We start from the raw sequence: 16,926 nt of genomic DNA, 5'->3' as shown, positions 1-16,926 counted from the left end.
AGAATTCCCCATACTGGGTATATATCCCAAGGAAATGAAATCGGTGTGTGGAAGGGATATCTGTACTCCTATAATTATCACAGCACTATTCACAATAGCTGAGATAGGGAATCAGCCTAAGTGCCCATCAGTGGATGAGTAAGTGAAGAAAATGTGCTATATATACACAATGGAATGCTATTTGATAATAAAAAATAATGAGAACCTGTCATTCACTCCAATATGGGTGAACCTGGAGGATATTGTGTTAAGTGAAATAAGCCAGACATAGAAAAATACTGCATTGCCCACTCATATGTAGAATCAAAAAAAGTTAATCTCATGGAAGTAGCGAATAGAATAGTGATTATCAGATACTGGGGAAGGGTAGGGGAAAGTGGGGGAGAGGGAGTGGATATCCAACGGATATAGAGTTAACATTAGAAAGGAAGAATAAGTGCTGGTGTCCTATTAGACAGTAGGGTGACTATGGTCCACCCTCAGGTATTGTATATCTCAAAATAGCTAGAAGAGAGGATTTTGTATGTTCTCACCACAAAGAAATGAAAAGTGTTCAAGGTGATAGTCATGCTAATTACCCTGATTTGATCATGACACAATGTATGCACGTATCAAAACATCATATTGCATTCCATTAAATATGTACAATGTGTCAATTAAAAAACAGTAAATTAGAAATTAAAAGAAAATGGAAAACACTGAATTAATTATGTATGTTTACTTCCGCTAAGTAATGACAGTGCCATAAGCCCTTCAGAGTAAACACAGTATGTTCCCTCAGCAGTGTTCACATAGTAACGAAATACTCTAATTATTGAAGGAGCACATCAATCAATATGCAAGAAAGGAAAATCTCTGGGTTCCTTCTGTAAAGTATTCCTTTGTTGTTATAAAGAAATTATTTTTCCCTTGTCTTCTTTCATTACTAACATTATTAAACTCATTTGTGTATTTCAGGTGGAGCCAAGTACAAAATTATTTCCTGCGGTTTTTGCACAAGCTACAAGTCCCAATGTTTTCCAGTTTGAGTTGGGAAGAATAAAGGTAGTAAAACTCGTTCCTAGTATTATATTTGTTTTATTTTCTATTAGGACATAGCTTTTATTCTGAAATGAATTCAGTATATTAGTACTGATATGAATGAAATAAATCATTCTCTCAAGAAAAGATAGCCATGCTTGAAAATCTGAGGTCACAAGGGTAACATAATATTTAAAAAGTGTTTATCTTTAGTTATCATATGTATATTATCCAATAAAAGGCCTATTCAATAAAAGGTCTATAGAAAATGAAAAATTGCCAAATTACACACATTGCAGTAATCATTGAACTCATAGGTGAGCTAATGAATGGACTTAAAGACCTGAAACCATGCCACCTAAAATAGTGGTTTGTATGGAATACTCCAGTAATATAAATGAAAGAACAACTCAGTTGGATGGGTTGGATCAGATAAAGTTCAAAGAAGAGGTAGCATTTAGTTTGATTACTAACTGTAAAATAGGAGCTCTTGGGGTACATTTATTAGGAGAGGTCATTCTAGGCAGGAGAAGAAGCAAAAATATGTAAGCGTGAACATGCTGAAGGTTAAGTAATTCAGTGTAACCGTAACAAAGGATGCCTTCCGGAATGTGGCTGGAGATTAAGAGGGATAAAAGGTAGAACAAGACCAAGCTGAAAAGGTCTTGTGTGCCGTGTGAAAAGGTTAGCACCTATTACACAGACAAGGGAAATCCATCGGAAATTTGAAGAAGGGAATTGAGCATAATGAAACTTGTTTTGGAAAAATGTATTATTGTTAACGTGGAGGTGGGCAAGAAGGAGAAGAGTCAGTAGCAATGAGGAGTCAATAATTTAATACTGTTTACGTGGAAGACAGTGATGAGAGCCATGGAAGTCAGAATGAAAAATGATAAATGTGAAAATATTTTATAGAAGAAATGAATAGGATTTAACAATTAATTGGACTAACAGAATTTGTAGATGAATTTGACTCAGGATCTCAAGCAGAGTGAGAATCAATGACTGATGGCGCGGTGGCTCACGCCTGTAATCCCAGCACTTTGGGAGGCCAGGCGGGCAGATCACCAGGTCAGGAGATCAAGACCATCCTGGCTCACACGGTGAAACCCCGTCTCCACCAAAAATTACAAAAAGATTAGCCGGGTGAGGTGGCGGGAGCCTGTAGTCCCACTTACTCCGCAGGCTGAGGCAGGAGAATGGCGTGAATCCAGGAGGCGGAGCTTGCAGTGAGCTGAGATCACACCACTGCACTCCAGTCTGGGCGACAGAGCGAGACTCCGTCTCAAAAAAAAAAAAAAAAGAAGCTGAACTTACTTTTGCAATTGTAAAGTTGAGGGTCCAGGCACACACTGGAGTGAACAGAGTAAGTAGTTTTATTAGGCTGGCTTGGTGACCTTGGACATCTTTCTTAAAGTATGTGAGCTCAGTTTCTGCTTCTATAAAATGGGGTTCACAGTATATCTTTTATGGAGTTAATAAACATCTTGAACAATGCTTTATACATGGTATCTGCTCCACAAATTTATATATGATGTACATACATATGCATACCTAGACACACATATGTATGCACAATTGTGCTAAAAAGAGCTATGCTGGAGATTACAATTTTCATCATCAAGAAATCAGTTGTAATTCATCTTTGAGTGTGAATGGAAGATTTGAGAGCAGATGTAGACAGTGGGAAGAGATGACTGAGGAGAGAACCTGGTTGTATCAACTGAAAAAGAGGAACCTATGAGATAAGCTGAGGGCAGAGCTGTCGAGAATATTGGAGAAGAACTGAAAGAGACGTTTTAGTAGATGACAAGCGAGGATGGAGTTTTCTAAACAGGAGTAGCTAACAGCAGATGCTACAGATGGACTAATACAACTCGGACTAAAGGAATCCCTGGCTTTTGTTAATGAGGAGGGCTTTGGTGGACTTGCCAGAAGAATTTCAGCAATGCAGTGGGAGAGGGGCCAGTCTCAGTGGCTCATGCTTGTAATCCCAGCACTTTGGGAGGCAGGAGGATCACTTGAACCCAGAAGTTTGAAACCAGCCTGGGCAACATAGTGAGACCCCATCTCTACAAAAAATAAAAAATGATTTTAGGCAGATGTGGTGGTGCACTCCTGTAGTCCTAAATCCTCCAGAGGCTGAGGTGGGAGGATCACTTGAGAGCGCAGACGTGGAGACTGCAGTGAGCCGTGATTGTGCTGCTGCACTCCAACCTGGACAACAGAGGGAGACCTTGTCTCAATTATTATATTAAGAAATGATGACAGGAGCCATGTGACAGTGAATTCAAGATTGGAAATGAGAGAAAGGAGGCAGCAAGTTCAGATGACCTTTATTTTTTTTAACAAAATTGGACAAAGAGTGGTAGTTTCTCAGAAGCCTGACTGATATATTCAATCATCTATTGACTTCTACTGACATTTCCATTGGATGAGTGATAGCTATCACAAATTGTCCAGTCTAGTCCAGACTGGACTAGACTGCTCACCTTTCCTTTCCTCTCCTCTCCTCTCCTCTCCTCTCCTCTCCTTTCCTTTCCTTTCCTTTTTTCTTTTCTTTTCCTTTTTTTCTTCCCCTTCTCCCCCTCCCTCCCACCCTCCCTTCCTTCCTCCCTCCCTCCCTTTCCCCCTTCCCCGCTTCCCCTTCCCTTTTCTTTCTTTCTGACAGAGTCTCACTTGTCACCCTGGCTGGAGTGCAGTGACACAATGTCAGCTCACCGCAACCTCCGCCTCTCAGGTTCAAGCAATTCTCCCACCTCAGCCTCCCGAGTAGCTGGGACTACAGGAACACGCCACCATTTTAATATTTTTTACAGGCGAATTTTTGTATTTTTAGCAGAGGTAGGGTTTCACTATGTGGGCCAGGCTGATCTTGGACTCCTGACCTCAAGTGATCCACCTCCCTAGGCCTCCCAAAGTGCTGGGATTACAGGCATGAGCCACTGTGCCAAGCCCAGTCTTTCTTTAAATGTCACTTTCTCAATGACACCCTTTCTGACAACCCCATTTAAAATTGCTGCCCTGCATTCTGGTTCCTCCATTCTGGCTTTCTGTTCCCCAAACTCCCAGCCCTATGACATCTCTTCTAAAATACCATTTAATTCATCTAAATTACTTACTGATTTTATTTCATACTTTCAGTGAGAAAAATGGAAACTATTTGAGGGCGGGGGTTTGGTTAGTTTTATTCTTTAACATATCATCAGTATTTAAACCAGTACTTGACATTTCCCCCCGCTATTGTTAGAGGGCAATAGGAAAGCAGTATGAGAATGAAACAGTCTAGAGCATGCAATTGAGGGGGCTCTAGAGGAGAAGGAGAGATAGAAGGTAATGCAGAAATATGAGCTAAAATCCCATAAGAGGCAGACATCGGTGTTGTCAAGATCATAGATAAATGAAGAGGCTTTTGGCAGAGTAGAGAACTCTTTTTCTTTGACAGCCGACGGAAGGAATTAAGGATGGCTGACGATGCCATTGGAGGTGGAGGAGAAATAAATATGTTTGTTAATGCCTATCATATTCTGTTTTCTTGGTTGGTAGTCAGGTTTATCTGTTGAGCTTTATCTGGAATACTTCTGGCTAGAGGAAGTGTTTGAAGGACGAGTTGGGTGACAGACAACAGATATTGAGAGAGAGAGAGCCAGGGAGATGTGACCTATCTGTCATTCAGGAAGTTTGGCCCTGAAAGTCCCTAAAGACTTGCTGGCTCTCCCTGAGGTCCCAGCCTAGTAAAGAAATATAAAGGATATATGGGTATGCTTGGTTGTGCTTGGCCTTCTCTCTGTGCCGTTCAGTATATGGGAAAGCCACATCCCGAAACCTGTTTGACTGCCCTGAAGGTATAGGTATTTTCCTCACAATATAGTTCCTGGTTTGTCCTTTCAGAAACTTTTCAACCCAATTTCTATGATTTCTTATGTTGACTTTGCTTGGCTCATAGGGCTATCTTACTTTCCCTGTCTCTGTCCTTTGCAGAATTCTAGTCATTACTTTGTGAACCCCAAGGGATGCTCTAAATTCATTCTTTTTCTGCCTCCTCATCCCCTAGAATGTGATGCCTCTCTCGGCGGGATTATTCAAGAGTGAGCACAAGAACCCCGTGCCGCAGTGTCCCCCGCGCCTCCACGTGCAGTTCCTGTCACACGTGCTGTGGAGCAGAATGCCCAACCAGTTTTTGAAGGTAGATGTGTCTCGAATAAGTGAACGCCAAGGCTGGTTGGTGCAGTGTTTGGATCCCCTGCAGTTCATGTCTCTTCATATCCCTGAGGAAAACAGGTCAGCCCCATGAATCCGTGACATTCTGATTGGGACGCTTGGGATTAGCCTGCGGCCCGGGGCTTCTGGTAGTGGTGCGGGGCGGGGGTGGTTCTAAAGAAACAAAATGAAATTTACGAAGGTCTCAATTCTTTTGGCAGTGGAGTAATTATTCTGCGTATTCCAAGTTTACGTTTATTTCTCAACCACTTTGTTACTGAAAAAAATTATTCTGCAGTTGAAGGTACCCCATGATGGTTTCTTCATTCACTCTTGTGTTACTTACCAGACAACAGCAAATAAAAATTCAGACAGGTGCAACTGCAATCCAACTTATGACTTAGAAGAGTACTGTAGTAGAGAATTGTGAGATATTAGAGATGGAATCATAGGAATCCCTTATGATTCCTATGTTCAACCCTTCATTTTATAGATGTAAAAGACTGATCCCAAGAGATATTAATGAAAGAAAATTGGGGAAATACTGTGAGTGCCTTGGAAACAATTTTATATGCATTCTAGTATATGCAGTAATAATAGTAACATGAAGTATAATAAATACTCAAAGATAGCTTTGTTTATGATTTTCTGTTTTTCCATGTGATAGCCAATTAAATGGCAGAGATTTCATTTAAGCAGTACTTCTTATCAATAAGGAGCTAAGTTTCTAAGTTTTGGGCCAAGATTTCCTTCCCAAAATACCATTGAAATGTTCAGTCACAAACTGAGTAAAAACATGTTATGAAAGTAATGCACAATCGTATTTGTATGTTTTAAGTCTTTAATCTGAAAATAATTATTGAAGCCAGGTCCATTTTTATATCTTTAGATGTTCTTGGCATTTTTGATTTTAATATCTTTAAAATTTAACCTATGCTTTGGAAAACAGTTTGTCAGTTCCTCAAAAAATAAAATTATAGCATTACCATGTGATCTAGCATTTCTGCTACTCATATATATCCAAGAGAAATTAAAATATGTCCACACAAAAACTTGTACATGAATATTCATAGAAGCATTATGAATAATAGTAAAAAAAAAAAAGGAACCCCAAATGTACACCAACTTATGAATCAATAAACAAAATGTGATATATCTATATAATATTATTTGGTAGTAAAAATGATTGAAGTGCTGATACATGCTACAAAATGCAAGAACTTTGAAGACATTATGTTAAGTGAAAGAAACCAATCACGAAAGCATATTAAGTGAAAGAATCCTACTAGTGTGGATTTTATTTAATTGGAAAGTCCATGATAGACAAATCTTTAGAAATAGAAAGTAGATTAGTGGTTACTTAGGGCTAGGAGCAGAACAGGACTGCTAATGGGTACTAAATTCCTTTTGGGGTGATAAAAATGTTCTAAACTCAATTAACGATAATTATGGTTATCATTATACAACTCCATGAATATACAAAAACTATTAAATTATGTATTTTAAGTCGGTAAACTGTATAGCATGTAAATTACAGCTCATCAAAGATGTTTTAAAACAAAAGAAAAACAAAAAAATTAATCTGACTAGTTAATTATTTTTATGCGTTAAATATGTATTTACATATTTAATGTAATTAGATATCTTTCATAACGTACTCTTGAGATGGTTCAGTTTGATTTTAATTTTATTCTTTTTTGTGAGAAGAGTTTTATCATAATTTTTCATCTGATGATGTTTTTTAAGAAAATATTGAACAACCAAAACAAATATAACATTTGGGAAGGAATTCTTGTTTGTGAAGGAAAATGTTGTGTCTCTACTGAGCATGGAACTTTAACATTATAATTTAACATTTTGGCATGCTATCATTGAAAACCAACATAACACCTTGTCTCAGTAGTTTATAATTTATATTAATTGCCTATGATAGATGTATATGTATGTGAATGGATAATTTAAACTCCCACTAAAGTTCATAAAGGACTTAAGGGAGTTTTCCAAATCATATGCAACAGGAATGTATAAAAATGTGTCACTGGCATCAGGCCGTAGAAAAGATATGGATAGGAAAATAAAACTGAGGCTAAGAGCGACACACAGTCATTTATACCACACCGGTTGGTAGAGTCGGGGCCCGCCTTAATTTCATTCTTTCTAGCAGCCGCAGAAAAATATGGTGAGTTTCAAAATCCAAATTCCAAAAAAGGAAGTCTTAACCAGCGTGGTTGAGAAGAATCTGATGCCCCAATAACATGACAAATCATTAATATTTTAAAGTTTGCTATGGCAGTAGATGTATGTCAGTGTGTACTTTGTTTCTCCTTAACACATGTCACAGTTGATCATTTAATTTGCTCCATTTTGATCAGCGGGGGTGGTTTACTCCCTCAATTGGATATAAGCTCCCTGGGGACAGGAATCATGACTGTATTATTCACCATTGTCTCATCAGTGCACAGTGTTAATACATAATAGGCACTCAGTGATATTTGATGAACAATTGAATGACAATGACATATGAAAGAAATTTCTCTGCTAGAGACTTTTTTGTTGTTTGTTTATTTATATATTGTTTTGAGGTGGAGTCTCACCCTGTTGCCCAGGCTGGAGTGCAGTGGCGCAATCTCAGCTCACAGCAACAGATCCTTGATACAATGGAGGAGGAAGGAGGTGCTAAAAAAGTGTCAAATTCTATGTAGAAGAAAATCTGTAAAACATCTAGAAATGATTAAAAGTACTATGCAGCCGTTAAACATGTCAAAGAAAACTAAAAGAAGACATAGGTTGGGTGTCCCAAATCCCAAAATCTGAAATTCGAAATGCTCCAAAATCTGAAACATTTTGAGCACCAACATAATGCTCAAAGGAAATGGAGTATTTCACATTTCAGACTTTCAGATTCAGGATGCTCAACCAGTAAGTATAACGCAAACATTCCAAAGTCTGAATCAAGTCCCAAATCCAAACACTTCCGGTCCCAAGCATTTCACATTAGGGATGTTCAGCCTGCACTGTCTATTCCCATAACTGTTTGCCTTCAAATTTACAATGTATACTGATTTCTCCTCTGAGTCAGATTTTCAAAAATCATTCATTTCGAATCTTACTACCACTCTCCTCCCTTCTACAGATCTGTTGACATCTTGGAGTTGACAGAGCAGGAGGAGTTGCTGAAATTTCACTATCACACTCTGCGGCTCTACTCAGCTGTCTGTGCTCTTGGGAACCACCGGGTGGCCCACGCCCTGTGCAGCCACGTGGATGAACCTCAGCTCCTCTACGCCATTGAGAACAAGTACATGCCTGGCTTGCTGCGTGCTGGCTACTATGACCTGCTGATCGACATCCACCTGAGCTCCTATGCCACTGCCAGGCTCATGATGAACAACGAGTACATTGTCCCCATGACGGAGGAGACGAAGAGCATCACCCTGTTCCCCGATGAGAACAAAAAGCATGGCCTTCCAGGGATCGGCCTCAGCACCTCTCTCAGGCCACGGATGCAGTTTTCCTCCCCCAGTTTTGTAAGTGTTAGTAATGAATGTTACCAGTATAGTCCAGAGTTCCCACTGGACATCCTCAAGGCCAAGACCATACAGATGCTGACGGAAGCTGTTAAAGAGGGCAGTCTTCATGCCCGGGACCCAGTTGGAGGGACTACTGAATTCCTCTTTGTGCCTCTCATCAAGCTTTTCTATACCCTGCTAATCATGGGCATCTTCCACAACGAGGACTTGAAGCACATCTTGCAGCTTATCGAGCCCAGTGTGTTTAAAGAAGCGGCCACTCCAGAGGAGGAGAGTGATACACTGGAGAAAGAGCTCAGTGTGGATGACGCAAAGCTGCAAGGAGCTGGTGAGGAAGAAGCCAAGGGGGGCAAGCGGCCCAAGGAAGGCCTGCTCCAAATGAAACTGCCAGAGCCAGTTAAATTGCAGGTAATCAGAACAAGAGATTTGGGTGAATTTCAGAATGACTAAGCATTAAGGTATTGGAACATGCCTTTGTTTCTTTCTGTGGATGTGTGTTTATTTCTTTGCATTCCTGTGTAATGGTAGTTCTTCATAAAATTAACTTCCTGTTCTTCTCCGCCTTATTCATTAGCCATCTCCTTTTGTTTCATACATGTTTTACCTTCATTACATTGAAATACCTGAAATACAAGCCATCAAATACCCCTTTCTACCCCTATTTCCACTCTTACCAACCTTAGAATGCTCGTTTACCAGTAGATGCACCCATTGTCACATAGCAAGGCTTTACTTTCCCCTCGTATGCTTTTGTTTTGGTGTTTTGAGACAGGGTCTCAGTCACCCAGGCTGGAGTGCAGTGGTGGTGGTGCAGTCATAGCTAACTGCAGCCTAGATCTCCTGGGCTCGAGCCATCCTCTCGCCTCAGCTTCTGCAGCAGCTGGGACTGTAGGCATGCCACCATGCCCAGTTAATTTTTTTTTATTTTTAGTCAAAATGAGGTCTCGTTATGTTGCCCAGGCTGGTGTCAAGTGATCCTCCATTCTCATCCTCCCATAGTGCTAGGATTACAAGTGTAAGCCGCTGTACCCAGCCACCTTAGTATGTGTTTAAGGAATCAGACACATTGGCTGTCTTGATGCTCATCAAGATGTCTAAAGGGTCCTTTATTAATGTCTCCTCTGTTTATTAAAGTCAATTTGATGTTTGCATCGCTGACCTGCTTTTTTGCTCCTCGTTCCTTTAGTCAGCATTGACTGAAGCCTTACTCTGGGTATGCACTTAGGGAAACACAAGTGAACCCTGCCTTTCAGAAACTCACAGCCTCTAAGGAAATATGCACTCATTTATGCATTAAAAAATCTTATTGCTAATTGCATTAAATACTTTGAAGGCAAATAATGGATTACTAAAAGAAAGAACATTTAGACTGGATTACTGTTAGAAAGATAAGGGGGAAGACCCCTCAGGGATTGTGACTTTTAAGCTGAGTTCAGATTTAAGAGTCGTGCTCAGCAATTACAAGGAAAAGGAATGGGGCAGGGTGTTCTAGGAGCTTTCCATGCAAAACAAATAGCCCAGCAAAGGTCCTGAGGCAGGAAAAGGCCAGTGTGGCTACTGGAGGGAGGAAAGAGAGAGTGATCTAGTATCTGATTAGTCAGAAGGCTTTCACGCTGGTCCAGACTCTAGGAGACCATGCTCAGAGGAGGGTGGGGCAAAGGAGATGGAGAAAAGGGGATGGACACTGTGACTACTTCAGAGACAGCATTGAGAGAAATGGTTATATTGCAGATGGTGACACAGAGGGTTTTAAGGTCCTCTTTGACACTGTCATGTATTTATATCACAATAAGTATTGAGAGTATAGTTTTTTAAATATTTGCCAGAGTGTTCTCTTTTAGAAATGTTTCTACCAACATACTCACTCAGTTATAAATCCTTTTGGTTTTCAGTAGGAGAAAGACCCAGCTAACCACTGAATGAATGAGCATTCACCACTTAATTGTCTTAAGTTTAGATTTCTGGAATTGGTACAGCAGCTCAATGATGTCATCCGTAACCCAGATCTTAACATCTTTCTGCTCTGTGATCCTCAGCCTGTGGTTTTCTTCCTAAAATGCTCACCTTATTCTTTCTGCAGTAATCATGTCATCACCCAGTTACACTCATTTTGAAAGAAGGGAATTCTAGTCTCTTATCACTGATGGAATATCTTTCCCAGAAGACCCTTAGCAAAGTTTCCCTTATATATTTCATTGGCCATTGCAGTTGTGGCTGAAAGGGAGGTTGGGAGGGTAAGTGTATTAGTCCGTTCTCACACTGTTAATAAAGATATACCTGAGACTGAGTAATTTGTAAAAGGAAAAGGTTTAGTTGAATCCCAGTTCCACACTGCTGGGGAGGCCTCACAGTCATGGCAAAAGGCAAATGAGGAGCAAAGTCACATCTTACATGGCGGCAGGCAAGAGAGCATGTGCAGGGGAACTCCCATTTATAAAACTATCAGATCTTATTCACTACCACAAGAACAGCATGGGGGAAGACACCCTCATGATTCAGTTATATCCACCCAGCCCCGCCCTTGACATGTGGGGGTTATTACAACTCAAGATGAGATTTTGGTGGGAAAATAACCAGACCATATCAATTAGCGTCCACTAAAGGGACATTTATTTGCCATTTTTGCTTAGATAAATTATGCTTCATCTCCTGGGACCAAGCACATTGCTGCCTATACGAAATCAGGATTCTGTTTCTAAGAGAGAAGAGTAAGCAACTAAGGATGTTTACCACAGGTCATGATTTGATGCACATTATTAAAGGATTTAGAAATTAAATTTGACGTTTTTTTGATGGTCTTCTTAGATGTGCCTACTGCTTCAATACCTCTGTGACTGCCAGGTCCGGCACCGGATAGAAGCCATTGTAGCCTTTTCAGATGATTTTGTAGCTAAGCTCCAAGACAATCAACGTTTCCGATACAATGAAGTTATGCAAGCCTTAAACATGTCAGCTGCACTCACAGCCAGGAAAACAAAGGAATTCAGATCACCACCTCAAGAGCAGGTACAGAAGTTAAATGAAAATTCTTTGTATTTATTTTGGCTTTTAGTCATTCAGGATCTGTGCCTTGCAAAATTGTATCATAAGTCACACGTCTTGTTTTCCTTGTTCTGTTTAAACTCATCAAGTTGATTTAGTTAGTATTCTTAGTTTCACCAAAAAAAATTTCTTTGGTTAAACAAAAGAGGGACTTATTAGAAGATATCAGGTATATCACGGACTCTTTGAGAAGGCCAAGATATGCCAGAGTCTGAAATTCTTGATAGGAGCAAATTTCAGCCACAAATGGGTCTTCATCATCTTCCACTCATAGGAATTTTTGATTCCTAGGACTTGATGCTAGAGGCTTTCCATAGAAGAAACACGTGTCTCTTCCACCTTGCTTGCCGGAAGACTGATGACCTGTCTGTGGTTCTTCTTCTCATTGCTTACCTCCAAAGTCAGGCCTCCTGAGGGTACAACAGAACCAAGGGCACCTGCCTGAATCAGAAAATTGGGCTAGTTTGGGGATGTGAATTTTCTGGAATCTGCCTCAGAGTGTGGGGAGTTACCAAGGTGTAGGGATGGTGGTTAAACAATGTAATTCACAGATGTCTTTTTTGATTTCTTACCCTTACCATTTTCTTCTCTATCCAGGGTAGCTCAGAATGAAAGTGTTTATAGGGACTAATTACGGAATTTTTTTTTCTCACCAGAATGTAATTTCTTTGAGGAAAGGGCTGTGGAATTTTCTTAATTGTTATAAACAGCATTTATTGAACAGAGAACAGGTCCAGCCTCTTCCAGATTAACTCTGTTAAACTATTGTTGGGAAACTTCTGCTTCTGGAAAGATGGAGTACATGTGCTTTTCCCGATTCTTGCTTTTAAGTACAACTAAAACCTTGGACATTACAAAGAAGACAATACAAGAAGACTCTGAAAGATAGATGAAGGAAGGTTGACTACAGAACTCAGGACCCAAGGAACAACATGGGGGTGAGTTCCCTGGGTTTTCTTTTTGCCTCATCTATCCCAGATTTGAAGCTAAAGAAGCCGGCAACCAGGAAACACCAATGAGCATAGACAAGAAAAGCTGCAACAAAAGCCTTCTCTCTCTAGACAAAGGATCAGGAAAGGGGCAGCTTAGCAAGACAGAAATGTGTTAGATAATAACTGCACTACTGCAGCCAAAAACCACAGAGAAAACTGTTCCCCACCCACACTGGGCACAGGCCGAGTGGGGAACCTTGACTTCCACTCTCACCAGGCTGTAACAAGGTGTCCCAGTGGAGGACAGAGCTGCGACTTTATCCCCGCTGAATAGTAACAAGGCCCATTTCTTCCAAAGTATCAGTAGAGGTTGTGGAAGGAGAAGTAACAAGACACTCTTACCCTTTCTAGCAAGGGTCACATCAGTACAGGTCTAGTGAGAAAGCAGAACTTTTTACCCCTGCCCACCAGTAACAGGCTCCCTTCCCTCCTCCAGATGTCCAAGGAGGCTGAGTGGGAAAATGGACTTCCCCCCCGCACCTGGCAGCAATAAGGTACCCTAAGCCCTTCTCCTGCTGGATGGGGTCAGAGGAAGTCAGGTAAAACAGAGTTATAAATAAGACCCAGAGCTCCTAGCATAATCCTCAAAATGTTGAGATTTCAATTAAAAATCATGTGTGTGAAGAACCAAGAAAAACTTGAGTGAAAAAAAACAATCAATAAACACCAACACTGAGACAACAAAGATGTTAAAATTATCTGATGAAGTTTTGAAAGCAATCACCCTGTAATTCCTTCAAAATGGAAAAAAAAAAAAAAAATAGAAAGCCTCAGCAGCAGAGAAACAAAATATATAACAAAGAACCAAATGGAAATTTTAAACCTGAAAAATGTAATCACTGAGATTTTAAAAGTCAATGAATGGGCTTAAAAGCAGAATGAAGGGAGAAGAAGAAACAATCAGTGAACTGAAGAGAGGGTGATATCAACTATTCCATCTGAAGAAAAGATGAATATAACAAAAGATCTAACATTTGTGATGTTGGAGTCTCAGAGGATAGGAGAAAGAGGGTGAACTGAAAAAAAATGAAGAAAATAATGGCTGAAAACTTTTCAACGTCAGTAAAAGATATGAAGTGAGAGATTCAAGAAGATGAGTAAATTCCATATAGGATAAACATAAATCTATACCGAGACACATCATAGTCAAATTTCTGAAAAAATTAAAGACAGAGTCTTTAAAGAAATGACACTACCTACAGAGGGAAAAAGAATTTGAGTGACAGCAGATTTCTCATTGAAAGTATGGAGGGCAGAAGGAAGTGGCACAACAATTTTCAAATGCTGAAGGAAGAGACTATCACCTCAGAGTTCTGTGTACCTAGAAAATATTCTTAAGGAACGAAGGGGAAATCAAGACATTCTCAAATGACAGGAAGTTGTAAGAATTTGACCACAGCAGACCTACACTAAAAGAATGCTAAAGGATTTTTTTAAATATAAGGAAAATGAAAAATGAAGGAAATTTGGAAAATTCAGAAAGGAAGAAAGAACACTGGGAAATGTTATAATATGGCAAATACAGTGCATTTTCTTCTCCTCTGGAGTTTTCTAATTTATGTTTGATGGTTGAAGCAAAAATCGTAAAACTGATGTGTTTCTAAATACATGTATAAGGAATATTTAAAAATTATAAACAGAGGAGAATAAAGGAACATAAAGGGAGATAAGGTTTCTATCCTTCACTGAAACTGAAGTCTACTGGTGTCGACATTGTACCATCTGGTACACCGTCAATACCAGTAGACTGTACGTTAGGTCTGTATATAAAGTAATGCACAGAGCAAGCACTAGAAAAGCTGTACAAAGGGATACCCTGAGAAGTACTACAGATAAATCAAAATAGGATGCTAAATATTCTTCAGGTAATGCATAGCAAGTCAGTAAAAATCAATCAGAGAGAACAAACAAAACCACAGGTGAAATGACAGACTGAAGTCACAGCATATCAATAATTACACAAATATAAATAATCTAAATATACCAATTAAAAGAAATTGGCAGAGTGAATTTAAAAAACTCAATCCAACTATATACTTGCTATGAGAAACTCGCTTCAAATGTAATAATGTATACAGATTAAAAGGGAAAAGTTAAAGGAATATGTATTATTAAAATATTAATCAAAATAAAGCATAAGTAGCTATGTCACATAAAGTAGACTTCAGAGCACAGAAAATTACCGAGAGACAAAGATAATACATAATGGTCAATCCACCAAGAAGATAAATGTATATGAATTAAACAATAGAGCAAAATATGTGAAGGCAAAACTAATAGAACTGTAAGAAGAAATAGACAAATCCAAAGTTATTGCAGACTTCAAGACTCCTCTCTCAGTTGATAGAACAGCTAAACAGAAAAATGAGCTATGATATGGGAAAACTCCACACTATTATCAAATACTAGATCTATCAAGATTTGTAGACTACTCCACCCAACAACAAAGTACACACTCTTTTCAAGTGTCCATAAAACATTTGCTAAGATGGAACATATCCTGGGCCATAAAATAACCTCAAGAAATTTTTAAATGTTGAAATCATACACATTTTTTTAATCACATTGTAATCAAATTAGAAATCAGTGACAGAAAGGTAACTGGAAAATCTCCAAAGTCTTAGAGATACTAAACGACCCACTTCTAAATAATCTGTGGTTTGAGGAGGAAGTCTGGGGAGAAATTTAAAGATTCATTAAACTGAAAGAAATTGGACACATCACATTTGAAAATTTGTGCCACAGCTAAACCAAGGCCAAGAGGGAAATTTATAGCACTCAGTGCTTACATTTAAAAAGTGGAAACCACTCAGATCAATAATCTAACCTGCCACTTCAAGAATTTTGAAAACAATGAGTAAAATAAACCTAAAGCAAGCAGACAGAAGTCACTAATGTAGCTAATAACAGAAAGTAATGAAGCTGAAAACAGGACAATAGAAAAAATGGATCCAAAAGCTGGTTATTTAAAAAATAACAATGAAATTGACAAACCTCTAAAACAACTGACAAAGAAAAAAAGAGAAGATACAAATTACCCATACCAGGAATGAAACCACTTACCACGGCCCTCCCTGCTGACACCAAGTGATCGTATGGGATTCTTTTCTTCTCACCTTTGAAATAACGATAAGTAAATGAGGTGATGAATATGTTAATTATCTTGATTTAATCTTTCTACAATGTATACATGTATTGAAGCATCACATGGTACCCCGAAAATACGTACAATTAATATTTGCCAATTAAATACATATTTTTAAAGGATCATATGGGAATACGCACTTACACACTGTAAGATTCCATTTCTGTAACATTCTGGCAATGACAAAACCAAAGAGATGGAAAACAAATTTGTGGTTAAGGATGAGGGGCAGACAGAGGGATGTGGGTGTGGTCATGAAAGGGTAACGGGAGGGATCTTTGAGATAAAGGAATTATCCTCTGTTTTGACTGCACTAAAGTTGCTATCCTGATTATGATATAGTACTACAGTTTTGCAGAGTGTTACCATTGGGGAAACTGCATAAAGGGTACTTGAAGTCTCTCTGTATTATTTCTTACAATAGCATATAAATCTGTAATTATATCAAAATAAACGTTTAGGGAAAAAAATCACATAAATGCCAAAAAGAAAATCTAAAATAGTTTCTTAAAGGAAAATTATGGGAAAGCATCTTTTTTTCCAAATTTATAAATTTAATATTATTGTTCAAACATAAATGGAAGAAAATTTCCCACAGTTTAACTGAACCATTAATGTTAGCAGCAGCGTAGTTATCCCTTATAAAGATTAACCATGCCTAATACAAAAATTCAAAACCCAGAATACTCCAAAATCCAAAACATTTGGAGCACTGACATGATACCACAAGTGGAAAATTCCACATGTGAATATTTAGTACAAAGTTTATTTCATGCACAAAGTTATTTAAAATATTTTATAAAATTTCCTTCAGGCTATGTGTGTAAGGTGTGTATGAAACATAGGTGACTTTCATTTTTAGACTTGGGTTCTATCCTCAAAATATCACATTTGTATGCAAATGGAGCTGGTCCTCTCTATCTGTGGGTTCTACATCTGTGGATTCAACCAACTGTATCTTGAAAGTATTCAAAAAAATTCTACAAAGTTCCAAAAC

The 16,926-nt window shown here is 38.8% G+C and overlaps 1 protein-coding gene across 10 annotated transcripts in view; it reads left to right on the top strand.

The window, feature by feature from the left end:
• Positions 1 to 16,926, top strand: part of RYR2 (ryanodine receptor 2) — a 787,495-nt gene that overhangs the window by 554,821 nt on the left and 215,748 nt on the right. For all 10 annotated transcript variants that reach the window (XR_012434021.1, XM_065543167.2, XM_065543147.2 and 7 more), the window contains 4 exons: positions 958 to 1,044; positions 5,075 to 5,301; positions 8,354 to 9,158; positions 11,556 to 11,756. Coding sequence is in view for 9 of the 10 variants with exons in the window: in XM_065543167.2 (XP_065399239.1) it covers positions 958 to 1,044; positions 5,075 to 5,301; positions 8,354 to 9,158; positions 11,556 to 11,756 (1,320 nt within the window). In the remaining variant the exon portion in view is untranslated. The remainder of the gene's footprint in view (positions 1 to 957; positions 1,045 to 5,074; positions 5,302 to 8,353; positions 9,159 to 11,555; positions 11,757 to 16,926) is intronic.

Source organism: Macaca fascicularis, chromosome 1 (assembly GCF_037993035.2).
Source record: "Macaca fascicularis isolate 582-1 chromosome 1, T2T-MFA8v1.1".
NCBI classification, from domain to species: domain Eukaryota; kingdom Metazoa; phylum Chordata; class Mammalia; order Primates; family Cercopithecidae; genus Macaca; species Macaca fascicularis.
This window is presented reverse-complemented; position numbering and strand designations above follow the sequence as displayed.